General features: G+C 39.5%; 1 protein-coding gene across 5 annotated transcripts; it reads right to left on the reverse strand.

Annotated features, from left to right (window-relative positions):
* Nucleotides 1-302: 302 nt before the first annotated feature.
* On the reverse strand, nucleotides 303-27,022 carry ECT2 (epithelial cell transforming 2). Of its 5 annotated transcripts, none has more exons than XM_063167307.1 (25): nucleotides 26,983-27,022; nucleotides 24,511-24,668; nucleotides 23,445-23,524; nucleotides 23,258-23,350; nucleotides 22,167-22,349; nucleotides 21,545-21,634; nucleotides 20,517-20,624; nucleotides 19,306-19,379; nucleotides 19,051-19,181; nucleotides 18,792-18,907; nucleotides 18,146-18,208; nucleotides 17,564-17,786; nucleotides 15,923-16,059; nucleotides 15,127-15,246; nucleotides 14,034-14,102; nucleotides 13,014-13,124; nucleotides 12,003-12,099; nucleotides 11,212-11,293; nucleotides 10,209-10,287; nucleotides 9,903-10,022; nucleotides 8,509-8,647; nucleotides 7,446-7,600; nucleotides 5,436-5,543; nucleotides 4,682-4,825; nucleotides 303-1,487 (listed from the first exon to the last, which is right to left on the reverse strand). In XM_063167307.1, the coding sequence occupies exons 2-25, from the start codon at nucleotides 24,638-24,640 to the stop codon at nucleotides 1,398-1,400; spliced, it is 2,742 nt and encodes a 913-aa protein (XP_063023377.1). In that variant the 5' UTR covers nucleotides 24,641-24,668; nucleotides 26,983-27,022; the 3' UTR covers nucleotides 303-1,397. The 5 variants fall into 5 exon arrangements, with proteins under 5 accessions (XP_063023377.1, XP_063023378.1, XP_063023379.1 ...); XM_063167308.1 differs by lacking the exon at nucleotides 26,983-27,022 and adding an exon at nucleotides 25,215-25,345; XM_063167311.1 differs by lacking the exon at nucleotides 26,983-27,022 and adding an exon at nucleotides 2,784-3,090 and having other exon boundaries at nucleotides 1,386-1,487; nucleotides 24,511-24,927.

Here is a 27,022-nt window from a genome sequence, read left to right on the forward strand (position 1 = left end):
GAGCCACTTTATGATAGAAGTGTCTGTGCACAGTCAGCTCAGGTGCTTATTCTGAATGGACAAGGACCAAAAAAAAAAAAACAAAACCAAACCATGGACTGGACACATAGATCCAGGGGAGATTCAAGAATATATTAAGATAAAACAAAAAAATATTCAGGCCTATCAAGTGGTATACTTTATTAGGAAAAACTACATAGATAATCAGAGTACAGTTGTAGGTTGGAGCCCAAAAATGCCTTTTTTTTCCCACATAAAAAAGTAAACTTTCATAAAAGCTTGTTTAGCAAAGCCAGAAGCAGTGTTATTTTAAACAGTTTATTTACATTGCTCAGATTGACAAAGAGATATAAAAAACAGTGCAGTCTGACACATTCAAAAGCATCACTAGTTACATATAGATACAAGACAAAACACAGGTGGTTAAAAAGAAACCAGAAGTTGTGAACTCCTGCTAATACCAACAGTTGAACTGTTAATGAAATGCAGAAATTTACATATTCAGATAGTTTGTGAGAGTGCATTGCAGGGTACAAACTGTTCAGAGATGACAGAAGTGAACATAGTTTTAAAGGAAGACATAAATACATGAGGAAGCCTAAAAGCCTTAGGAGTCGTACACTGAAATTTGACATGCCAAAATTGGACCCTGAAGTTCCAATGTCACACCAAGAATCCTATGCATTAAATAATGATTTGTTAACCAAGTATGGGGAATGTGTGGGGGTTTGGTTTTTTAACAACCCTACTAAAGAGGAGTGTAATTCTTTTCCTCAGACTTCCACTTCAAAGCAAGACAAAGAATTCAATTGATCATTTCTGATGGTCAAAGCTCCTCATACCACTGTGTTTACAGTGAGGCTGCAGGAGATCATAATCACAAAACTCAATTCTATTTAATTATAAACAACTACATTTATAAAATATCTGGAATAAGCAGCTGTACAACAGGTTAACTGTCATGCTTAAAAGGTCAGGTACTTCATAATGTATCTCCATTTAAGAAATCCACAATTCAAACATTAGAGTGCTCTGCCAGTAGATGAAGTTAGGCAAGCATAAGAGTCATCCAAACTACCAGTAAATTATGTGATCATCATCTTCATTTCAAGATCTGACAAACCAGTTTATTGCCTGGAGGGGACAATTTCCATAGAAGAAAATGTTTCAGTTATGCTGGTAAGGAAATAAATCTGTACAAGGGAATACTGTGTTGAAATGAAGGCCAAGTCACTTATTCCACTGATTGGCTGGTCTGCTTCAACACAACTAAACCCCCCTTGTGATTAACTTAGTGTCATCTAACATTTTGCTAATCATGGCTAAGTGCTAATGACTAAGGTACCAGAAATGTCAGTCACAGTCACTGCCACAGAGCAGAGCCTGCCCCACCTGCCTCACACCAGGTGGGTTGTGGATCGGCTTAATGTGTGACTCCTCTTTTCAAAGATCGAGGGAAGGCTGACCAAGGAAGGAGAATGAACACCCTGTTGGACAAAAAAAAAATGTTATTGATCATATATGAGCCAATCTCAATAGTGCAGCAGTCATTTCTCAACCTTCACATCTCATACAAGGAATGTGTGAGTGCAGATCTCAAAGATTGGCAGTTTTTCAAATTACTGATTCAGCATTTCTAGAGTTTGAACTTAACACATTTTAAAAACCACAGAAGAGATTTTTTTTTCCTTGTTACCAGCCTTGAGAGATTTGGAATGCAAGAACATGTTTTTGAAGAGTGGCTGTTAACAAGTATTAGTATACATCTTGCATCACTTTTTGCAGTAATCTCCCTCCAAAATGAAGGCAAGATACACTATGATAATCTCTTAGAGAAACAGAGCTCCCACTCCAATCCTGCAACTTTGTGTATAATCATCAGCTCTGAGCCCCAAATGAGATGCTGAACACATGTCTCCTTGGCTGCAGGAGGCAACAGACATCCCAGTGATTTGTCAGAGCTTGCTTCAGCTGTGCCTGGATGGGCACACACTAGGCAAGAAGCTGACTTTTCTGATGCTTGGAGAATAAGCTGCTTCTGAGACTTAATTACTGTGAAACCAACACATCAATATGTAGCACTAAAAGTAAACCTCTTTGGATTAGCTGAGATTTTATATTCTTTTCACATTAGACCTCAAGATACTTGCACAAGCAATCCTCTGCTGCTCTTAAACAGCCAGCCAAGCTTCTCAGCACATCAACAGGTCACGGTAGCTGGGCAGCTTGTGCACCTGCATGCTCCAAGAATCTTTTAAACAGGGATATTTTGGGCAGGTAAGGGAATACACACTTCACTGTGAACAAGCCCTATGCCTGTTTATGGCAGGTCCTCCATTTGCAGTCATTGGCAATTTCTGAAAATTTAACCCTAAATTCCTCTTTATAGAGCAGCTCTTGTTAGGCTTCAGTATTTTATACCCGATTTTTTTTTATTTACAGATAGAGAATAAAAAACTAAAACCACAGGTAAAATGAGCTGCTCAAGACTTCCTTGCAACCAAGTTATTAAAGTTCTCAGAGCTCTGGCCAGTGAGTTACATGGCCTGAAACAGTGAGGAATTCAACTGTATATCAACTAAAAGAAAAACACATTTAAAAGTTTGTGAAAAAAATGAGTTTGCACCCAGAACCACATGTGAGTGCTGTGCATTAGAGGATGTTAAAGAACAACCTTGTGCATTAGAGGATGTTAAGAAGAACCCAACACCACTTGAAGCCCTTTGTGCATTAGAGCTGTGCCATGCTCTCTTAGCTTACAGCACTCAGGATTCCTTGCTCACTTCAGTCAGGATCTGATGCACAGAATTTCCCAGCACCACACCGGTTATCACCTCCAGCATCAGCACAGGTGGCAGTAACCACAGGGAAAGCACATGGTCTGTCCAAGGCATGACCATTTAAGCTTTCCAAGTTGGAAGAGGCTTTTGCTTCTAGAGCATTTGGAAGATGAGTATTTGGAGAGCCAGGACACAGCACAGGTCGAGGCTTGGAGCTTTGAGAGCTCCAGTCAACAGAACTGGAGCGATGGACATTAACAGCACACTTGGCAGATCCACTTAGGCTGCACGTGGAAGAGGAACAAGCAATCTACAATTAGGAGGGATTTAAGAGTTAGTTCAAACAAGAAAAAAACCCTCAAGTATCCAAGCTTTATTGATATTTTTACTCTATGGGTTTTTTTCTGCACCAGAAAATTCCTACATAAGTGTAGGCTAAGATTTAATTTCAATAAAACCATATGTCTGAATAACAGCTTTGACTCTTAATGGACTCAGACAGGTTTCCTGCAGTTTTAGTTTCCTATCAACAACTGCACTGGTATTCCAACTTGAGAGGCTGGAATCCAAACCTCTTTTCCCCTCAACCTTATAATTGAACCAAAAAGGCTTTATGCAAGTTCAGTGGTGTGTGGCATTGGTCAAAAAATCACAACACATCATCTGCTGCCAAGCTGGAGCTTATTACCACAGGTGCAAGAGGTCTGGGAAGAATCTGAAACAGGAACATGGTTTTGCAAGTTTCTAAGATTTTGTGGAAAACAAGTATTTTTGTCTGGGGTAGATATGCACAAAATGAAAAGTACATAACTTGTAAGTTCATGAGAAATGAGATACAGTGCTGTATCAAAATGAAGACAATTAGAATGCAAAAACAATTGTTGCCATAATCATAAGAGAAGGAAGAAAGTTTCTCTGCAGGAAACTAGGCTATAGCCCCATTGGTAGATGATTTTTTTTATTTCCTCTAAATCAAGGGAGTCTGCTGTAATACTTCCTCCCTTACTGCTTCATATTTTCTCATGTGGGAGAGCAGGGCTATATCTTTATGTTGTACAATTTAATGGCCACTCAAACATACTGAATTACCTCAATATTGAAGTACTGACACATCAGGCAGTAACAGAAAGATGAAAAGGATTCCCTTTTTTTGGCCTTCTGTCCCACATACTACAGACTAGACAGTAGGTGTTTACTCATCAAATTTACTCAAACACTATAATAAAAAGCAAAGATGATAAAAATATTCCTCCAAATCTAGTCTGCTTTACTAGACTGTATTAGGAAATTGAGTTTGGCCTAATGTAGCAGGAGAAAGTGGTAACAGGCAGCCAAGGCATAGCAGAGGAGTTGCAATATGTAGAACAATATTTTATTTTACCAAGTTTTCTTAAACATTTACGAGGAGATAATTCCCTTGCTGTTTACAAACTTGCAGGCTGCAGCATCTATGTTTCTCTACCCTTCCTTCCCAGTTTGTTTCACAGGATGTCTGTCATCTCACTACTCTTACTGAAATATTCACCATACTATTCAGGGTTGTACAACACGTTTCTACTTAGTGTTCAAAAACAAAAGCATGAACCAATATAAGACTTGTGTTGAAACTTTCTCACTCTCTCAGAAGAGGAAACATTCCATTCTGAGCAAAAAAGACTGGTGAGGTTTTTCAACTTAAATGTGTACGGCAACCCCCAGTTTGTAGTGCATCAAGATTTTTCTGCATTTTCAGGAAGCAAGGCTTCTCATTAAACAGCTCTTGAAAAGAATATCCCTATGAAAGCAGTTAAAAATATTTTTCCCCACTGTGGATGTTGGAATCGCTAAAGTGAGAGCGGCAGCAGCCACCAAAGGAGTGTGATGCCGAGAAGGTGCCTTCCCCCGGGGCACAGCTCACTCACCGCCAGGGAGGAGGTGCTGGTCAGGCGGCTGCCGATGTAGCTCTCGCTGGAGCTGGGGCTCCGCCCTTCCGTGGCGCTGTGGGACATCAGAGCCCTGCGCAGCGCTCGCTTGGGCGTTTTGGAGAACGAAAAGGCTCTTGTGACCTGAGGAGGTTGGCAAGTGGTTAAACACTGACTAAAACCAGGCTGTCATCACTGCTATTATACAGGCTGCCATTCTGAAAATCTCTGGGATGTGTATCAAGTGTTGGTGGTTGGATCACAACCAGCCAAACACCCACACCTAAAGTGATCTGACTTCTAAGGGCTTCCCATCATCCTTGCTCTTCTCATTCTGTCCAAATAGGAGGACAACACAGGAGGGAGAGAGGAGGGCAGAGATTGACAGAGAAGTCAAAGCAAGGTTTGGTCACCAAGGCTTCCTTACATCCCTCAGCCCTGCAGAGTCAGGCCTCCCCTCCTTTTTTAAGTTGCTTCTCAAATTTGCATTATATTTAAAAGACTCAAAGTATTAAACAGCCTAAAGTTCCATAGCAGACTGAAAAATGACTACATAATACTTATGAGTGTAATACTTAAGACTATATATACAGATATTTCAAAACCTTAAACACCCCTCACCTTCTTTCTTTAAGGAGATTATATTTAAGAGTTTTAGTTCAGATTAAGTTTTTCCTGTCACTACTGTAAATACTACAAACCACCTGAAAGAGAAATCCCAGCACAATTCTCTGGATAAAAAGCACCATCTTACCTTTTTTGATGTTTTCTTTATTGCTCTGGATGCTCTGCTTAAAGTACTGTCCATATCTTTAGTATTTACTTCAACTGAATCAGGATCAGCAACATAAATGAGATTTTCCTGTAGACAAAAATAGTCTTAATAATGGTCAAATATCAGCATTTGCAAAAATATAGTTTTCTAGTGCATTAGGTCAGATTTGGAGGGTTTAATAGGCATATTCCATATTTAACTCTTTATACAGTCCAGCAGCTATTTGTTTTCAAGCCATTCTGTTAGATCAACAGCTGGTGCAATCAGTTTGTGAAACCACTTCATCAGTAGTTTCACATTCAGTTTGTCTGATTCAGTTTCAAGTCCAGGGCTGACCAAATTAAAGGCAGTAGTTCTGAGGCACCCCCTGAGAGTTTCCAAGATAAACATTGCTTTATTCCACTGACACATCTAGCACATTTCTGAAGTGAAATCTTGAGAGCTCCAGCTGTCAAACATTAAAACTAAACCCTTTCAGCTTCAGTGCAGTACATGTTGCAGAATAGCCACGAGTTTTTGGGGTTTTTTTCATGCCTCATTCTTAAACTTCAGCATTGCAAAGCAATCTCTGCCTACCTACTTACAAAACGTGGGGGGCAGAGGGGGCACACATGGGAGTGGAAAGCTGCTGGGATGATTCTTGCCGTTTGTTGTCTGCATTTTGAGAAAACACATTTTACACTTAAAAAAAAAAAAATAGAAGGACCCCAGTCAGCAGCTTTATTGCCATTCCTAGGGCCTAAGGAAGAGTAGCTAAAGCATTTGCTGCCACCAGGTGGCGAAGTCAATGTTATCTCCATTCACATGATGCTGTGGAAGTATAAAACCAGGCAAAAGTGCTTAAATTGAAGCCCAATTTGACATTTAAATAAGCAAGAAAGAAGTATTATATAGTAGGTACAGAAATTATAACTAATGGGATTCAGCAAAGTAGGTTACAATTTGTCAGTATGTGATTGAGCGTCTTGGGGCAAGAGGGAACTATACATTTATTACACAAAGGTGTAATTCCTGTTAAAAATCCAAGTTACATGTTACACAAAATACTGAAGATAGGCAATACACAGACTAAAGAAAATTAACACTTCCACATCAGCACTTTTCATACTCAGTACCTGGAAGGGAAACCACAAAGCCCAAGTCTCTTATCCCTAAGTCCCTAGACCCCAAGACACACAAAATAAAACTAAGATGCTGTTTTTATGACTTAATTACCTCTCCTGTAACAAGCATGCCTTTAAAAATCACAACAAATATTGTACTGTAAGAATACACTGCAGAACATAAAGCATTTCCAGTTTACACCAAGGAGCTTCAGCTGTATGTATTGCACATATTTTCAGCAAATTGAGATGACTGATATGCATAGACTTTTACATAATTAAAACATCAGCTGAAAGCCTCTTGCTGTAATTGGAGAGGATCTACTCCTCAGATTAGTGGTTTTCTGCCTATAGAAAGCCCACATGCTGAATTTCTACAAGTGTGACAAGGCCAGTGCCTCCTTTATTTCACTGGTTTTTCATTTCCTTGTTTTAAGGTTGTAGATTTCTGTCTCTGGGAGGAAGATGCTTCATGTCTCTTGCATTATAGTGGAGATAAGGTGCAGAGCAAAGAACTCTAACAGAGTTAATCCAACACAAATGATCAACAACACTGGGATTGTAAAATCAAAGATAGCTGTGAAAGAAGCAAGCTAAATACAATTCTTGTTAGAACTGCAGTGCAGAGTTGAACATACCCTTTTCACTATCACAAATTAATTATAAATAATTTTTGATTTTTAAGCACTGCTTAGCTTCTGCACAAACTAACTTCCAGCCTGTTTCCTTTTCTACCTTTTAACACTCACTTGCAGGCATGTTAGCACAAATGTTTTCTGCTCTACTTTACCTCAGGCATGTCCACTATTAACTTCTTTCACTTCAGATGCTTAAAGCCATAAAGAAGGAGAAGTCTCAGGCAGCAGCCTGGTTCCAGAGTACTTACTGCATCTGCTTTGCAAATCGTGTTGGCCACGTGCCGACACAGCATCTTCAGCCAGTCCTCCTTGCAAGGGTCTTCAGTTGTCATCTGGAAACTGAGCAGCTTGTTGTTGAGTTCTGTAGGTGGCCTCACCACTAAGGCAAAAGCTTTCTGGCAATCTACATTTTGTTAAAAGGAAAAAAAAAAAAAAAAAGCAAGGAGTTAACAAAAAGAATAATAATTTTTTCATGTAATTCAGAGGGAACTAGAGACAACATGATTTGGTGTGATGGTTTTGTCTTTATTTACACACTAGCTCTTGTGTCACTTGCAAGAGCAGAGTTGTGTCCACAGCCATCATCAAGAGGCTGCAATCAGCTGTTCAGGCAACAGCTGAACAACCAAATAATCTGCAGAGCAGTCAGCCTCACCCACTCTCTTTGCCATTTCTCTTCTTAATTGGGTTTCTATGTTCAGGTGCTTCAGAGTACATAAAGAAGAACACATGATGTGCATATCATCACTTACAGTGAAACACCAGATCTTGCCAGGATAGAAATCTGGAAACTGGTGTGAATAGATTCTTTATAAGTCACTATCAATGCTGGAGCAGTATGGCAAAGCAGACAGAAATTAAGTCATCTTTTAAGATGCCAAGCACAGCTTCTCCTGAGCATTATCACCATCACCAGTTAGAAAAAAATTTGGTTTCACACCAACAGCACTTTTCTCTGGCCAGCCTAATGCTCTGGGCTGAAGTTTGAGGTTTGGTTTTTATTTTGTAAATCCAGAGCTGTCAAGTGTTAAACTGTTTATTTCACACTGCCAATTGGTTGGCTTATGCTAATGCCATCAGTTCTGCCAAATTCAGCATCCTGCAGCAATTCTCAAAAAGCCAAAAGGGCATCAGTACAAGGAATTCTTAAGCTCCTACAGAGATTCAAACAGAAGCTTTTACTAAAATCACATATCTAACATACCATACAATGAATACACCTTAGCATTCCATCCCACAAGAGCAGAGCTTCCTCCTTCACACCCTGAAACACAGTTTAATTACCTACCAGAGCATTCAAAACACACACACCTTCTGTCTCCCTGATGTCCAAGACTTTCTTGATCTGGGAGAGAGGCATGAGAACAACATGCTTGAGAGATGCAGGAGGCCTTGTGTGGCCATGGGGACTCTTGAAAGCTCCAATAACTTTATGTCGTTTCCTCGCAATCTGTGGTTAAATAAAATAGAAAGGGTCAGTTGGAAGAGCTCTTGCCATTGTTTCCTTTCTTTTCTATATTTTTTACCTTTTTTTCCTTTTACACCAGGCACAGAAAATCTTGCTACTCTACCACATAAATCTTAATGGAATTCACTTATCTCTCTATTCACTGCCTACAGCCCAAGTGGCCCAACAATATTTGTTACTTAGCATCAAAACACTCAGCTGAAAAATACAATAATTTTTTTTAAAATACCTAGAGAGGAAGTAATTTTGCATTATAGACCTCAATTCTACCCTGCATAACAAACAAGGGTCCTTTGAAATCTACCACAAGGTAGTCTAGATTTAAACAGATAATACAACATCTATATGCATGAACCAACATAAGGTGTGGTGTGTTATGTCCTAGAAATATCACTTGCTGTTGCTTATGCATGCAGCCATGGAGCAGACTCTGCATAAAAACATGTGAGGTACTTGTGTGCCAAAGTAATGCATCTTATTTGTCTCTTGTCCAAGAGACAAGCCAAGAAGCTTTATTAAAAGTGGTTTTATATGCCTTTCCTTCCTTTATGAGAAGTGATGAAACTGAGTCAACTCAAATCTCTAGTCACAAGAACAGGATTTTGTCTCTACGTGCTGCTTAGGACAGCACTAATTTTGAATTATTTTAGAGTTGGTCTTCTATGAAGACAGTGTTCTTCACTGCTGGAGACAGCAATAATTACTTTATTAAAGTGTCCTTTATACATTCAGTTCTTCCATATTTGTCTCCCAGTCAGATTATTCTTCCCCTCTAGTTCTTCCTAACATATTTTTAGTTTAAGGCATATATTACAACTTTGTTTTTTGGTAGCCTAAGAACAGACAGATCTACCAAGGCCCACTATTCCCTCCCATTATATACAACTGAACTTTAAGAGGACAAACAACCTGATGAGCCAAAGACTCCAGCACTTTTTCATCCATTGGTGCTACTCAAAGTGCTATTCAGATAAACATTTTTTAACATATTAATCTGCTTTTATGTTTTTACTCTGGCTGCAAGGCATAAAAGGCTACATTAACACCTCTCAGCCATGAGAGGCTTATACAGTAGTTAATGGAAAAGAAATATCAGCATGTGTTGACCTATCAGCAATCTGTGACTTAGAATTCTGCCTCAAAAGGTCTTAAATTCCACTTATTTATATTCATGTGCAGTGTAAAAGTGTAAAGCCTTTTACAATTCAGTTCATGAGTTGTGCTGGTATCACCTTACCTCTAGGCAATCATTGAACAGAAAGAGTGTGACCTGCTCTCCCCTGTCACAGATGTCATCCCCAAGTGCCACAGTTTCCAGACGCTGCACCAAGCTGCGGTGGGAGGACAGGAGATTGGCCTAAATGACAACAGCAAAAAGCTCATTAAGCATTTAGTTCAAGGGCTGGATTACTGCTTGCTTACAGCTTAACACTGGCAATCTGTTTAAACCAGCACTGTTGCATTGTAGCCTCACACATTTTTGCAAAGGGAACAAAGTACTGCAGGCATTTAAGAGACCTGCAGCTTTGGAGAAATTACTTACTGGACATCCATCCACTTCATAGACAACATCAAAGAACTGCCTTTGTGCCTCTGTTTTTCTTTTGTCTTCATTAATGTGTCTAAGGAAAGCATATTATATTAACCTTCAATAGCAAGCAACAGTAAATGGATGCACTGCATTTTAGACATACAAAAACAATAAAGCTAAACATTCAGGGATAGAATTTCCACAGCAGCACTTGACACATTGGCCTGAAGAAGTAACCAAATACCACACATAGGAAACTTTAGCTCTAGAACACTATTCTTGTCATGTTACCAGCACTTGACACACCAATCAATTAAAAATAGAATTCCCCTCCTCTGCCTGCAACATTTTGAACCAGAGACTGACACAACTCAGTTCTCTACAGCCTGCATTTTGTCTCCCCCAAATCAGGACTGCAGCTCACCAAGGCACAGATCCAAGAATAATTACAATTTAAAAGTTGTTGTTAAAACTGGACAAACATTTACCCAATTAATGCAGGAGTTCTTGTTGCTGGAGACATACGCTACACTTCAAAAGAGGTGAGACTTACAATCTAAACAACTTCAGCTTTCAGCTAATTAACTCATGGAACAGTGCCAAGAAGAGCTAATACAGCACCAGAAGAAAAACTAGTCTCCCACCAAAAGTCTGTCCTTTCAGTAGATATAATGCATAGAAGTAAGGTTTTTGTCTTTAAATCTATCTCTTTCATTCCAGAGGGAAAATATAGAAATAAGAGTTGGAACAGAAGAGAGGACTGGGGACAGTCCCTGCTGAGGCAGGGGGTCAGCAGAAGTTCAGGTACAAGTGCTGGGGAATGTCACAGACTCCTTCAGAGCTCTGGCACAGAACACCAAAGTGACAAGAGCAGCCAAAAGGAGGCTGGAGAACACCTACAGTTATGTTTACTTACTGTTCCTTGTGGCAACATAACACTGACAATTTAGGAGGAACAGAGGGATTAAACTGCAGTATGTTCAACAGTATGTTCCATAGAACCAACATGACTTACGTCATCACCTCCTTTAATGATTCAATAGCTCTCTCTAGAGTTATTTTATCTGGGTTCTCTTCTGCTGTATGTTTCTTAATATCTGCAATTAAAAAAAATAAAGAAATAAGAACTCCATACATATTACAAGTGCCTGAAAAGAAACATGAAAAATTCAAACTTAAACTAAGTTAAGATAAGCTGACTGAAGACATCAGATCTACTCTGGGGTCCAAGTAGCACTGATTAAGTGGGGAACTAGGCTGAACAGAAGCTGTTCAGACATGTCATTAAGAAATAAAAACCCCATACAATACAGAAACCAAACCCTTAAACTATTAAAAAAAATTAAATTGAGGTGCAGAGACAAGCACAGAAGTCTTTTTCCACCTGGAGCAAAGGGTGATGTGGATTTTTTATTATCTTTATTAACAAAAGCATTATTACAGCAAGTGGTTGATACCAGGTGGAACACATGAAATTGTGAGCCTTGTCAATATGAATTGCTCTCTAGTTTATGTTAGTTTCATTTGAATGTCAATTATATTCTTGTTTGAAGAGACAGAATTATCAGTGCAAACTGTTCCTCTATCTGTATCCTTCATACAAATGTATGAACAAGGGGAATTTAGACAGAATTTATGCTTTCTTCAGTAGTGGGTCTCACTGACTGCAGGAGTCATGGTTAACTCACATAATCAGGCTTGTTTTAGCTGAGAAAAGCTGTTTCTAATGATGACAAAAGGTAGACATGATCTTGGGGTTTTAAGATTTTCACAGACAAACTAATAAAAATTATATCTCTGGGTTACCATTCAGTAGTAGGGCAACACTGGGCAGCCTTTGCACAGGACGGATAAGGAGCTCAGCGAGGCTTTGGCGACCACATTCAGGTTTGGCTTGATTTATCTGGGGAAAAGAAAATAATGCTTACTTTTTTTTTTTTTTTACACACATACACAAGATCAGAGAAAAATTCCCTTCCTTGAAATTATCATTGCTATACAAGTGTGAGAATTGTTTACCACAGTCATTAACAGAGCATGTTAAAAACCACACTATTCAAAAGAGCACAGTGATTTATATTCTCAGAATGTCAACTTTTAAAGGGTCCATATCAACCCTTCAGCTCTTGTTCCAGCTGCTAATGTGGAGTGGGACTGAGGATGACCTGTTCTCTTATTTGTTCCACATCTTTTAGATATCAATACTTGGATGTAATTCCTAGTTCCTCAGAAAACACAAGAAACTGTCAGTGTTTGACACATGACTGTTTTGATATAGGAGTTAAAGCAACACTGCACTATTAACAGTACACACATATCTGAAGAGATCAAGAGTCTTAAGGCTCATCTTAGATAACTTTCTTTGAAGTTCATCTTCCTGTTAGATCTCCACTGTTGGGCTCCTATTCATTAGTCACAAGAATGCTGAGAAATCCTACCTCCCTGGAGCTTCACAGCTGCCCAAGCAAAGTTAAAAGCTGTTTCAGAAATACAAGTCTCACAGGGAGGGGACCAGCCAAAGCAGCAGCTCCAGGTGTCTTTACAGAAAAGAGAAGAGATGTATTTGGGAGGAACTTTTTTCCAGCAACAAATGCATATAATCAAACCACCTTGAAAGCTGTTTAACAGAGAAGGAACTCAGACTTTTTCTGAGAGGGCTTGAGGGATTGAAGTTCAAATCCTTCCTTTCTGTCTCACCAAGAGGTGTTTGCATTTCTTCAAGCTTTCAAAATTTCACATTCTTCCATCTACTGCATTCAGTAGAACATGGTAACAGTCCCCATGTTCTACTATAGAGTTAGTTCTGCAGACACTTACCTTTAGGAAGGCATGAAACCTTGGTTTCTGCTTTTCACATCTTGTAATCGTCTCCTTGCTCATTTCAAAGAAATTCACAAACGGAGGGTATGTTTTCAACAAGTCTTTTGACTGAAAGAAACAACTGTTAGGGCTCTGCTTTACATGTTATGTATCCTTGTACATATGTTCATATGCCCTGAGCCATACAAAGCTGCTCAAAGGCACATTGCAATAAAGAATAACAAAAAATGTGTTGTAAACCCATACGTGTTCTCAGAGCAAGTTAAGACATTTTTGCATGCCAGATGCCCCAGATTGATGCTGCTGATTAAACTCAGGCTGCTCTCACCAGCATCAAGCAGACAATCTTAAAAGCTGCTGAGCAGCTTGAGTGAGAGGCAGGTTGACACCTAGCAAGAAGCTTTTGGTGAGAATTTTGGAAATTTCAGACAAGTACTTTTGCCAGTGACTGCAATCACCTTTTAAACCACCAGAAGCAACACCTTAGACTGAAAACTTTTGAATGACAAGGACTATTTGTCTCAAAATCATCAGACCAGCAAAATAATCACAAGATACCTAGCACCTATTTATGTTAAAATTCTTTGCAGTCCCAGGCTTAGCCTTCCTGCTCTACACAGGACTCCTTATTCACTTACATGTTTCAAGTCTTGAAGAAAGAACATAAGTTTGTGAAAAGTTGTTTTCTTAGCTCTTTACTATTGATCAGAGGCAGCAGATGGCTAAGGGCCTGGGAAGTGGCTTTTAATGTCCAAGTAAAAAGTGTGTCTGTAGCATTGTAAATTAGTTCTCAAACTGTAGATATTTGTAGTTTTAATCCTTCATACCTGTGAATAGACATACACACTAAAACTTGACATGGATTGTATCACTTAACTAAAAAGTTTAAATAAAAAAGACAATGATACAAGTTGGAGCTCTCTCTCAGCAGTGCTTGGCTTGTGTTTGCTAGATCTTAGAAGTGGATTGTTCATAAGGCAAGATAATAGTTGTAAGCATAAAGAAAGAGGAACTTACATATTTGAGAATGATGTCACCAATACTTTTGCTTTCAGTCCAGTTTATCATAAGATCTTCCAGGTCTTCCTAGAATACATGCAGGGATGGGGGGAGAAAACAAGCTGAGCATAAAGTGCATAACGCCATTAAATGGGATCACTATTTTCCTAAACACACATCATTAGGTGTGGTTTTGTGCTGACAAAACAGGCAATCCTAAAAGCTGTACAATTTCACACTCAGCCTACTGAGGGCTGAAAATAAGAGATGTCTGGCTTCCTGAATATGTATATATAGCTGTAAATCAGTGCAAGTACAACTTGGCAGCATGTCAGGACTAGCCAGCTCTGCAGCAAGATGACACTGCTGCATCCAGCACAATACACAACACACCCCAAAGGAATACTGAGAAAGGATACACAGAAGACAGTTGAACCAATTCTAATTAAGACTGCACAACTTATCTAGGACTTAAGTCTATAAGACAGGATTGAAATAGAACTAGGATAGATTCCACTTACTTGCTACACCAGGGTGTCAAGGAAAGTGAGACCAAGCCTGTTAAGCCTTTATGAGCTTGATAAGGATCAAGCTCAATCACCATCAGATAATAAGAGGGAAAGGAGGGCACAGCTGAAGGTTCAGGATTGACCTTCAGTGAAAGGATTTATCACTAATATTGGTTTGTTGCTGCCACTGCTCATATCTTTATAACACCAAAGATGAAGGAAAACACAACAACTACATCAAAGCAACTCTCTGCTGCAAATGACTTCAATTTGCCACACGGACACACAGCTCTACTTTCATCTCTGTCTCAGTGGGCACACATCAATAGCTGGTGTGATTAAACAGACTGGACCCCACTGGTTGGAAAAAAAAACCCAACAAAACCTGTACAAACAAATCACCAAGTTGCAGGTAGCCTGCAAGTCTCTCTACTTTAAAAGCCTACAGAGAAATGCTGCAGGAATAGGCAGATGCCACTATTTGAAAGAGTGTATCAGCACCAGGAAGAGTTTATACCTATACAACAGACAACTGAAAACACACAGAAAAGATTCAAAGTGTCTATGGAAGCTTCCCCTGCAGGGGAGAAGGTGCAGCTTGCCTTGATTTTAGTGTGCACATCAAGAATATCTGGAATGCTGCCAAATATGGTCTTGATCTCTTCCTGTGCAAGGATTGGTCCCCCAAGTTGTCCTTCCTTCTCCAAAGGAACTTGAAACAACTGATGAATTAATAAAAAAATGTTAATGTCCTCCCAACTGCCAACATTGTGATAGAAATAGCTATGAAAGCAACAGTATTTTCCTTTTGGATCATAATTTCCTGCAGTCACAATCTTGAGATGTCTCCATTCAGCAAGAGTGGGTTTTGGAAAATGGTTTGAAGATACAAACACATAGTTTGATACATCTCTACAGCATAACTCCCTCTCATCTCTTTCTACTCACACACATCTTGGCTCATTCTTTAAGTAGATAATCAGCTGCAATAGAAATAAACTTTCAAGAAATTAAGCTCTTTCTGTAAGTCGTTTGCTATTCTGCTCCTCTTGGGATAACTTTAAAAAAAAAGATTTTTTTCCCTCTGCCATCTCTCTTTATTCACTAATATCTAAAATATTACTCAAGAAGATCTTATTTTCCTGACACTTCCAATTTCCATATATATTGCAATACCACTGCAGATCCCAGATTAGAAATTGTGTTTTCTAACCTGAACCTGAGTATTTTTATATGTCAGTAAAATTACATGAGACTGTTTATATTGTCATTTTCCTATGAAGCTCTGATGCACCCAAGCCCTCAAAAGCCTGCAGATCACAGATTGAAAATATTAATCAATATAAACATTGGCTATTTTATTACATTTGACCTGGACTGGCTTTAAAGCCATCTTACCTGAATAATTGTTGTCAGAATATCAACATAGTTACTTTCTGTCTGATACAATTCTTTTGCAACCTGCCATCTTGCAGACTGCTTGAGAGGAAGAGGAGTGGAGTTTTTGGAAGGTCTTGCACAGGACTTTGGTGTTTCTGATGAAGAGATATCCCCAAAAGAAAAGAGAGCTTTATTACAATAGAGTCCCTAAAAAAAGATCACCCTCAAAGACAAAAACTTCAGAATTTTTAAGTGAAGATAAGTTTGAGGTTTTTTTAAAGGCTATATTCTAGAGTTAGCAGGGCTCTTCCAAGAAAATGGCTCTCTTTATTATAGCCTACTTATGGAACAACAGTAATACATTTTTCCTCAAAAATTAGACTGAAACTAATAAGCCATTTATGGACAGGTCAACGACTTGACCCTATTATTAGTTCCTTATTTTAGCAGGAAGCAAGGATTAGGTACTGAACATTACTTATTTATACACTAGTACAAAAGTGCTTTTCTACTTCTACTTTGCCATGCAAACAACTATCTCTCAGCTGCCTGCCATCCTTGCATTAAGTGTGTAGCTCAAAACCATTTACTAAAATCAGCCCTTGCACATACCACTTACATTTCTTCCCATTGAGGGAAGGAGAAAGGCTCAAGAAAGTAATTTCTCTTAAAGCTAAAGCCAAGGTGGATCTGGAACAATTCATGAGTTTTAAATATTTGCTCATGTCTTGGATGTCAGAGACCTATGTCTTTTTTTTATATCAAAGCTCACTACTGCCATAGCTAACAATGAAATAAGTACCTTACCTGTTGTTTCCAAGCAGCAAGTTTTGAGACTGACTGCTGCTGTTGGATTAGAAGAAAATTCCCTACCATGGGTAACAAGAGCACTAGCATTACCTAAGAAGGCTGATCTTCCCTGAATTCCTTCTGAATTATCACTTACAGGCTGTGCCTCTTTGGGAGCTCTTATGTGATTTGAGTTCGCCTCTTTGAATCAGTAGCAGCTCCAGATACCTCCTCTATGACCTGTTAAAAATCACTTGTGGTATCAGCTTTTAACTAACCCAAAATTTTGCAGTTCCTCTCTTCACAAGCACCACGTGCAGATATTTAAAACTCTGTCCATTCACTCAAAACCAATTGCTGATTTATATTCATTCTTGTGAAGTTTTAGACATGACAGTTTGCTGGCACAAATAGTGTAGCCTCAACAGAACATTTCAAAGACCTTGGAGTGGGCCCTGCCGGAATTTTCCCTTTAACTCCTCTAGAAAAGAATCTTCATCCTCTTTCTTCCAAGTATCCTATGGAGAGCATTTTAGATGATTTACTGTTGACTATGCTGCTAATTTGCTACAGATTTCCAGCAGAGCATTTCAAGCATTGTGGATTAACACTCAACTGTATCCCTATTTATCACCTCCACATCTATTCCTTCAGATATGAACACGCTTACTGTGATGACAAGAGGCAGCTTGGCCTGTGTCTGAACTCTTCACTCCAACTTTTTCCTCCCCACTTTGAAAAGGGAAAAGCCTGGAGTTACATTGCAAATCTGTAGCAGAACCTGTAAGATTTCCCTACTACCACCATTTCCACTTGCATGCAGGAGCTGCTAACCACTAAGTGTGGCTGAATGGAAGGTTTCAGCTCTACCTCCATTGGCAGTGCTTGACTCTGGAGTGTTGGAAATATCCAGCAAGGAGCCAATGGAGAGGGAATGTTCAGCTGAGGGGCGTTTCCGAGGAGGGAAGGGGGACAGGTCTGTTTCCCTGGTCAGCTGGGCCAGAGTCTCTTTCAAGCGGCGCCGTTTGCGGTTGCTGTTGGGCGTGCTCAGGGACAGCAGCGACACCGACTTCTTGAAATCAGGACTCTCTGACTGCAGGGAAAGAAAACTTCATTTAGGGCTTTATCCTCTGTGTCCACTTCAACTCAGTGAATCACAGAAACAACACAGCAGGAAACTTCCTAGGGAAGCCGAGGCAAAACGGGTGAAGTTTTTTGTTTCCCTTTCTAAAATAAAAACCACCAAGTTTTGTTTGACTAAAAGTAAAACTTTGGGAAGCAGAAAAAAAGTTTCTATTCCAAATTAGTACTCTATGTATAAAATTTATAATGGATTACACCTGGAACTTAAGTGCTGCTTTAAAACATCTGATCTCTAGCCCCACATACATTATGTTGCATGCTGATTTTACCACTAAAACATGCTGTGCATTGTGTGAGTGTTCAACATACCTTCTCAAATAAATACATGGACTCCCCAGCTCTGGCATCCATTTGAATGCTTCCCCAAAACCACTAGGAAAAGAAAAAAAAACCCACACATTATAAACACATTACAGAGATTCACCCAAAGTTAAAAATTTTCAAAATAACCTATAATAGTTACACAGTTGGCAAGTGTGGTGGTGTTTTCAGGGGTTTTGGGATGAGGGAAGAGACAAGAATGTTGATTTTATGTTTCAGAAGGCCTGATTTATTATTTTATGATATATATTATATTAAAACTTGATATATATTTTATGATATATATTATATTAAAAGAATAGAAGAAATTATTTTATTAGAAGGTTAGCTAAGAATAGAAAAGGAATGATAACAAAGGTTTGTGACTGAGACAGTCTGGGCAGCTGGACTGTGATTGGCCATTAATTAGAAACAACTACATGAGACCAATCACAGATCTACTTGTTGCATTCTACAGCAGCAGATAAACCATGATTACATTTTGTTCTTGAGGCTTCTCAGCTTCTCAGGAGAAAAAATCTTAAGGAAATGATTTTTCAGAAAATATCACGGCTACAGGCAAGGAAGATATTTTTGTCAGAATAAGAACACAGTTCTACATGGCAGCATTCTCTAAAGAATTTTCAGCACTAACCTCTTGCTTCACAACATAGAGTTTTTTTAAAGGTTCAAATGGAAGATCTTTTACTGTACTTTCTTCAACCACCAAGTGTGTACACCTTTCATCGCCAACTGGTAAATAATGTCCTCCTAGATAAAAAAAAAAAAAAAAAAAGGCAAATAAGCAGGAAAGAAGATTCTTGTTAGAAATTAGTATCTCACTTAACAGTTCTGTGGCACCCATCATTATAAACTCCATCCCATTCTTCCCAGAGGTTTTCATAAACAATCACCTTGCATTTCTGTCATTTCTTCCATGTTAGCTTTCTCATCATCAGAGAATCCCAGGAAACTTAGCATGCAGTCCTGAAAGGGAGGAACCTTGAACTGGTTTCTAAAATCATCATCAGCTGCACAGAAATCACTGAAAGAAAGAAAACGCACAAAAAAGTCACTTAAGTGAATCAAGTCAATATTTAAGCAGAAGCTCACAACAATTTCAGGCGAACAGGATGCAAAGTGAAGGCTGAAGGAAAATGAACACCTACATTTCATTCCTCTTCTCCCATGCCTTATAAATCCACTCAGCTTTCACAATAGGAATACCAAGGCTTACAGCAATCTACAAAACAGGAAAAAGCATAAGTTGCACCAAATAGTTCCATTGAAATCTTTCTCATATCAAGAAAAATTTGTAACCTTCCTTTTACTTTTCAAGACAGATACTGCAAAAAGTGCATATATTCCTTCAAAAGCCATATTCAACTGCAGCTCCCCAGAGTCAGAACATATGAATTCAGTGACTAGGAAATCAGATCAATAGCTATTTTGACATTTCCTCAAAAGTGCACCATTTTGTTAGTCTGATATCCTTCATCACTCACAAAAACACAAAATCAAATCTCTGTTCCAGCAGAATATGGGATCTTTTTTCTGCTTTTGATACTTTGTATGAAGAAAAATACCCCATCCTGCTTTTGATACTTTGTATGAAGAAAAATACCCCATCAAAGAGAAAGTGACTATTTGAAAGGTAACTGCCATGACTGCTTGAGAGATTGTACAGTTTTCCTACATTTTCTCCTTTGATTTGGCAGAAAGGAGTGTTTGAACAGAAAGTAGGACTTCTCTTCCAACTGCAAGATTATAAAAACAAACAAGGAAAAAAAAAAGCAACATCCTACCAACAATTCAAACCAGGGAGAATAGTCAAGAGGCGTAGACATTGCTACATCATATTAAATAGTACAAAATTCTATAATCTGTTATTTACTTCTAAACTGAAGATAAGTGTCCCAAGTGATTCCCTTTTAGAATCAGAAAAGAAAAAGCACACTCATGTCTATTTATGCATAAAGGTATATTTGAATCCTCACCCATAACAAGTTTTAAATAATTTTTAGAAGATAGGCACCAACTAAGGAAGTTTTCTACAAGTTACCTCAGATTTTTTTGTTTGGATAGACAGAAGCAGGCATTTTTTCATCATTGTCTTTACTACTGGTAGCATCACTACTTAACCATTTTGGATCTTGTTATTTACTATACTTGTCTGTTTCAAATTTATGTTATTTAGATCTCCCACAGAGACACAAACATGCCAAAGCTGAACAGCAGACTGAGATGAATTCACTATTACAAGTTATTGCTTTTAGTACAGGAAAAAGCAGCAGCTTCTGAGCTGAAGTATAAAGAACAAACAGTCTACAAAAGCCAAAGTGCAAAGATTTCTATGAAACATCAACTCAAGCTTACATACTCTGAATTTGTCTCCATGTGTTGAATTTGCCACCAGATGAGTAACTTTTGAGCTGAAGTCCCTTCTAATAATTCCACCCATGTGATGAACCAAGGTCACAAGCTTAACCTGAAAAATGAAAATGAAAAGTTCTCAGTATCTTTTGAAGAGCAAGTTCAGCACAAAAGTGGTTTACAAAGCAAGTTACAGAAGGTTACATTAAAGGCCTAGAAATAGAAATACTCTGATCTGTTCTTAAAACTTGTTCACAACAACAGAAGATTCAGCTTATACATCAAAAGAGCTATTAAGATTTATTTTTATTTCAACATTTAATACAGCCTTGCTGTGTAGCCTGAAGACTATCCAAGCCACCAGTACTCTCATGATCATCACACATAATGCCTTCACCTTTTCCCACATGTTAGATTTGACATTTTCCTTGCTGATTTAGTCAATTTAGATCAAACCTAACTAACCCCAACACCAGGTAAAGGCTTTTGGCTTGGGTTTGGTTTTTTTCAGATGAAGATGTGGAGCCATATTGTTGATTCCCAGGTGTCCAGTAGGGAAATTAGATGGCAACTGCCTACTGAAATGGAAAAGCCATGTGCTAGAGTATCAAACACAGAGTAAGTCCTGATAGCACAATATCATGACAAGATCACATGCCAGCAAATGCTCTGAACAGAGCTACAAAGATTGTCTTGTTTATTCTACTACATGTACCAAAAAAAAAGACACTACTGGGTAAACATCTTATCTGAAGCCTCAACCTACAGACCCTTAAGCTCTATTGAATTAGAGCAGCTTAATGTCACTCAACAAAAAAGTGACCAAAAATGACAGACAAAATGACTTGAACACAGTTTTGTTCCCATCTTCAAATATCACTGCCTCTGGACTTGCAAAAAACCAAAAGAACAAACAATTCCCATACAAGCCTGAGTCATGGTTAAACCCTATCACCCTGGGTGATAGAACAGAAGAGTATCTTGAAAATATACTTAACATGGTTTTACCAATCCAAAGAAGAATATGTTACTTACTAATTCATCTTTCTTTCTGAATCCTGTAAAGCACAGTACCAAGTTCAACATACTTGCACAGTACAGTGGACGGCAGGAGAAAGGTAAAGGCTGAAAACAAGAGGAAAGCTCATGAGTCAACAGCATGCTGCAGCCATTAAAGTTTTCACATCACCTTTAATACACTGCTGTTATTTCTAGTATTAAAAATGTGTCAGACATTAGTCCAGGTCTGTGTACTCAGTTATACCTTAGCTCCAGGCCTGCTGATAAAGTAACTAGAGCATCCTGAAATTCTACAGGTAGCACTCCATCCTTTTTATTTCCTCCCCAGTCCATCTGCTCAACGTTACAACTTTGGACATATAAAGTGATTACTGGAGAATCATTTGTATGCTGCCTTTCCCAATGGCACAATCCCAAGTGATGATCAACAACTCCCACAACTATAGCAGCAGTTGTAGCCTTACCCCTCTCACTACATGCGATATTCTAACACAGCACCAGAAACTTGCTTGTCTCAAAATTCTCTTGCTAAGAATGTTTACAACTGATTGGAATAGCAAGAAAGATTTTACTGTGAACTCTTAGAACTCAGTGCAGTGGGGAGCTAACTCATGTGATTTCAGCAGGAAGCACCCACCTCTCCTTTCTGTGCACAGTGCAGCACCACCGGCGGCCCGATGACTCTGCAGTCTGCCTTGCAGAGGTTGCTGAAGATGGGAGCTTGGAAGTCTGAGACAACGAAAATCGTCTCAAATTCAGGGGAATCAGAATCTCCAAGCTCTTCTATTGTGTCTGTCTTTATGTAGGGCATTTTAATTTCCTTGATGCACAGGGGTGAAAGGGAAAGCATTACTCAGGTAACGTACTTGCACAAGTGTAAAATTCAACTGATGTTTATTTTGGAGCATTAGGAAAATGTGTGAGTCATATTTCAGAGTTAGGATTTGTGAAAGCTGAATGCAATGCACTGTTCTCTAGCATAAGAATAGCTATGAACTGCTGCATGCTTTAAGACTGAATGTCAAATAATTCCTGCTTTTGAAGAATCAGAATTCTGGTTGCTTAAGCAGTTTATGTATCAGTTCACACTGATAATGTAGCACTGGAAGGAGCTAGATAGAAAAAGTACCCTAAGCTCAAAAGCTAAATGAAATTTCAGACTGTCAGAACAGCTTAGGGTACTGTGGGATGCTACTAAAAAGTAGCATCCAGTTTGCAACAGCAAGCTCCATGCTGCAAAATGCCTACAGAACAGAAATAGGTTTTGTTCATTGCTTGATATTTGTAAGTGGTTAAAAAAATTTGTCCATTCTATTTTCAAATACTAGTTCCAAACTTTATCTCTTATGCCTTTCACATCAAGAAATGGAAAAGCATTTCTTGCACTTCAGTTTGAATGCAGCTTTCAATTGAAAGAGAAGTCCATTGACAATTACAAAGCCAGTTCATAGCACAAACTTATGTGCGACTGAACACAAGCATGCAGTTGGATTATCCCCATGGATATTCTGATGCCCCTGTTAGAAAACACCACCAGAAAAGAGCTACAAGTGTTACTCCATATTTTAAAAGAAGTGCTAATTTGATGAGCTGTGACACCATCAGAACCATTAGCATATATTATGACCATTATGCCCAATTAATCCAAATTAAAGTGTGTGCACATTTCAGTCCCAGTGAAGTGTAACATGCTGCATGCAATTACATGTGCTGAATTGCATGACATACCATATGAATAATACTTTTTATTAGTTTTTCTTCTGATTTATCAGGGCTACTTTCCTTTATCTTTATAACAGGTACTTCCATTATCTTAATGGTCTGTGGAAGAGGAGAACTTTAGTACAGAAGCAAATTGGTTACTACAAGTCTGAAGGCATAACCTTCAGTGATGTTTTATCTCAGGCCCACATACCTCCAAGGCTTTCTGAAGCTCCTCACGTTTCCCTGCTTCCTGAACCAAAACCACTCTTGTTTCTATTTGAGGCATTTCTTCTGCTCAGAGAGAAGCAAGGATAATATTTGTATTTTAGCAGAAAGATCTATGTTATGTCTAAATCAAGCAATAATATACACAAGAATACAGGCAGAGTAACCTTTCAAGATTCCTTATCAGGAGCAATCCTGAAAATAAATGTTACTTTAAGAAGAGTGTCCTTTAATTAAGGCATACCAAATTGACTTTGAGCCCAAACTTTCAAGTATGAAGTGAAACTAGAATCTGCAATTCATGACCAGTCAAAACAAAAACATAAATCAAGGAGGAGGAAAGACAACAAGCAAATGAAAACCCCCAAAAAGTACAGGCTTAATGCTTCTGGCAGAATTAGATACCAAGATCTGCTGGAAAATAGTCAGCTGCTATCTTTTCTAGTTTCTGTGTTCCTGCTAACAAGGTTCATTACTTTCTTGGTGACTGTGCAGTTAGCAGGAATATCAGAACTGAAACTAGATGCCTTGTTTTTTTCCTTGCATTAATAAGCCTTCAAAATATTAGGAGGAAAACCAAGTGTTGCCTCCATGCCATTTACATAACAGACCACGAGCAGATTTTGGCTACTACCTTGGAGGGAAACATTGGTGGTTGTTTTTTAATTTCAAGATTTGTTATTGAATTAATTTTGGGCTTAAGACTATTAATCTCTCCATGTCTCTACCTTATTAATCTGTCCACCTGTACATAACAGAGCAGCTGCAGTTTCCAAACACTGATGTCAAAATGTCACCTGCAGTAACTGATTCCACAGAAGAGACATCAAATGGAACTGACAGCTTTCTGTACAACAGCCACAAAATTCATTCAATTTGGGCTGTAACTCCAAATGTTCTTAATGAAAGGATTCCAGATCAACACCCTTTTCCCTACTCTTTGTACATTCTGGAGCTCAAAGTACTTTTGGTTTTTCAAAACTACTAAATACCAACAAAGTAATCAGTCATTGCACAAACCAAGCAGTCTTAAAATAAACTTCCCCCCTTACCTTCAACATCCAGAACAGCTGCACGGAATACATTCTCTTTGGAGTTTTCTATCATTTTTGACTCAAGAACAGAAGAATCAGCCAAGAGGCTCCTCCCAGTTTCAGACACCAGAGTACTGCTGTCAGCCATGATTATGCTTTGTTTCTTTCTTCAACAGCTGCAAGGTGCAGGGGGGAAATTCAGTTACAGGTGCAAAAAGCTCATTCATGAGTCCTGTGACCAAGGCTGTCAGAAGTGACTTCAGAAAACAAAACATTTGGGCTCCTACTCAACTCCCACTCACACTGATAGAGCATCAAGAGTAACACAACTGATAGAAAAGACTGACAACAAAGCTGTTACAGAAATGGTTCTGTAATTCACTGCACAGAGGGAACTGCAGCTCTGAGCACAGGCACACATGAACTCAAGTGCTCATTTAAAAAAGCTTAACCACAAAGCAGGAAACTAAAAGCATTTTTTCTTTCAGTGACAAGCTATTTACAAGCTACAGCTGAGACTAAAATTAGCATTGTTGATTTGAAACATCAGCAGAAGAATTAGGGTAAGCATAGCATCTTGCTAAAATGTGATTTCTCAGGTGAACTGGCTAGAGATACTGTGGTTAGAAATGAGCACCCAGAGAGCAGAGCCAGGACTATTTATTTACTCTCAGAAAAATTAAAAAAGCTTGAGAGTCTCTGCAAAGCTGATGTGCACATACATGTCCAGCTGTAAGGTCCTGAATTAACTATGACAGAGTAGAAGCAGCCTTTCCTCCTCAGATACAGAGGCCTTTTCTCCTCTCCTCTCAAACACCCTGGATCTGTGCTCTCCCTGCCCATCAGCCTTGTCACCTACTGCAAAGGCAGAACCTCAACCCTCTCATTTCCTGGGAGCCACCTCCCCAAACCCTGCAGCACAAAGACTGCTCTGAGACATGTGCCCAACACACAGGAGGCAGGCAGGGTGAGTTCCTGTGACTCATCACACACCCAGGTCCCAGTGTTTGCACAGTGAGATCAGGAGTTACCCACAGCAGCAGCTACAGCTGAGCTGCTGTTGGACAATAACCCTTTGTAGCACTTGAACTGGAATTGTTCTGTGACTGCACGTGCCCTTTGAAAACAGCAGCTACACAAATACTGCACTGGAGCATTGTCTGAAAGAGGACTCTTGAGGCAGTAAAACCCTAGAGAACAGCACATGCTATTTTCCAAATTGGGTAATGACCACCCCATTACACAGCAAAGTCAGAAGACAAAAAGCAATGGGCACTTGGTCATACCAGCAATACAGAAAGGACTGGGACTCGTGGAAGGGATTCAGATCTTCATAATACACAAGTTCCTCATGCAGTGAGGAGCAATAATCAACACCACAAATCTATCGTTATTCTAGACATATTCAACTCCCAGATTTACCAGCTGAGTTTCCAGGTCACACACAGCTGTGCAGGTCCATGGAGCTGAGTTTCCTACACCTATGCCCCAGTCACCCTCCGCGTTTTTCTCAGAGTAAGAAGAGAGAGTGACCTCAGTCATGAAGAGTCTTTGGGGAATCCCCTGACCAGAAAGTTACAATGTCACCACCAGGAGCTGTAACACAGTTACCAATTCCTTTGGTGGAGGGAAGTATAATCTTGGCAGATTCAAACCAGATCGCTAATAATAATTACCACAAGAACAATTACAATGTAAATTCAGAGGAAAACAAGCCCTCCGGTTAGAGGCATAACTAAACTTAAATCCTAGAGATTATTTCCTAGAAGTCTGAGACATCAGTACAGTTATTATTACACCAAGTAAAATGTACATGAACTCACAAACAACTTCCTTGCATATTTGAAGAAGCCTAGACTTTGGTCTGGGCATTGATTTTCTTTATGGATTTTTATAATTTATTTATTTCTGAGGTTCCATCCTGGGTGTGTCTAAAAACATTCCTTGTTTCAATAACCATATAATAACAATAACAATATTTGTCACTAAACCTACAGACTGCAAGTGACAGGATGCAGAGGAGAACAAACAGCACACACAGACAGTTTTCCCTCACATAAAGAGCAAAAAATCAGAACACCATCACTACAGGCTTCAGGCAGAGCCAATACCCCACAGCATCACACTCAGAAATGACCTCCCAATGATTTGTGGAAAGCCTGAAGGACACAAACCAGCCACAAACCAAAATAAGTTTGGTAAAGCGCGGAAAGGACAGTAAACACCTCCCACGCTTCCATGTCCCTCCCGAGGAAGCACCCAGGAGGGTTCCCGGGCTCCGCAGGGAGGTGGCCCAGGCCAGGCCGAGGGGCCGCAGCCTCTCGAGCCAGCAGGTGCCGCCGGGCCCGGGGCTCCGCCCTGCCCAAGGAGCACGGCCGGCGGCCTGAGGAGCCCCGGGGCAGCGCCGGACCCGGAGCCCCCACAGGAGCCCGACACACCGGCCCCGCTCCGGGCGAGCCGCCCGCACCCCCAGCCCCGGTGCCCCCTCACCGCCGGCGCCGCCCGCCGCCATCCGCCATCAGCGGCCGCC

Source organism: Melospiza melodia, chromosome 12 (assembly GCF_035770615.1).
Source record: "Melospiza melodia melodia isolate bMelMel2 chromosome 12, bMelMel2.pri, whole genome shotgun sequence".
Classification (NCBI taxonomy): Eukaryota; Metazoa; Chordata; class Aves; order Passeriformes; family Passerellidae; genus Melospiza; species Melospiza melodia.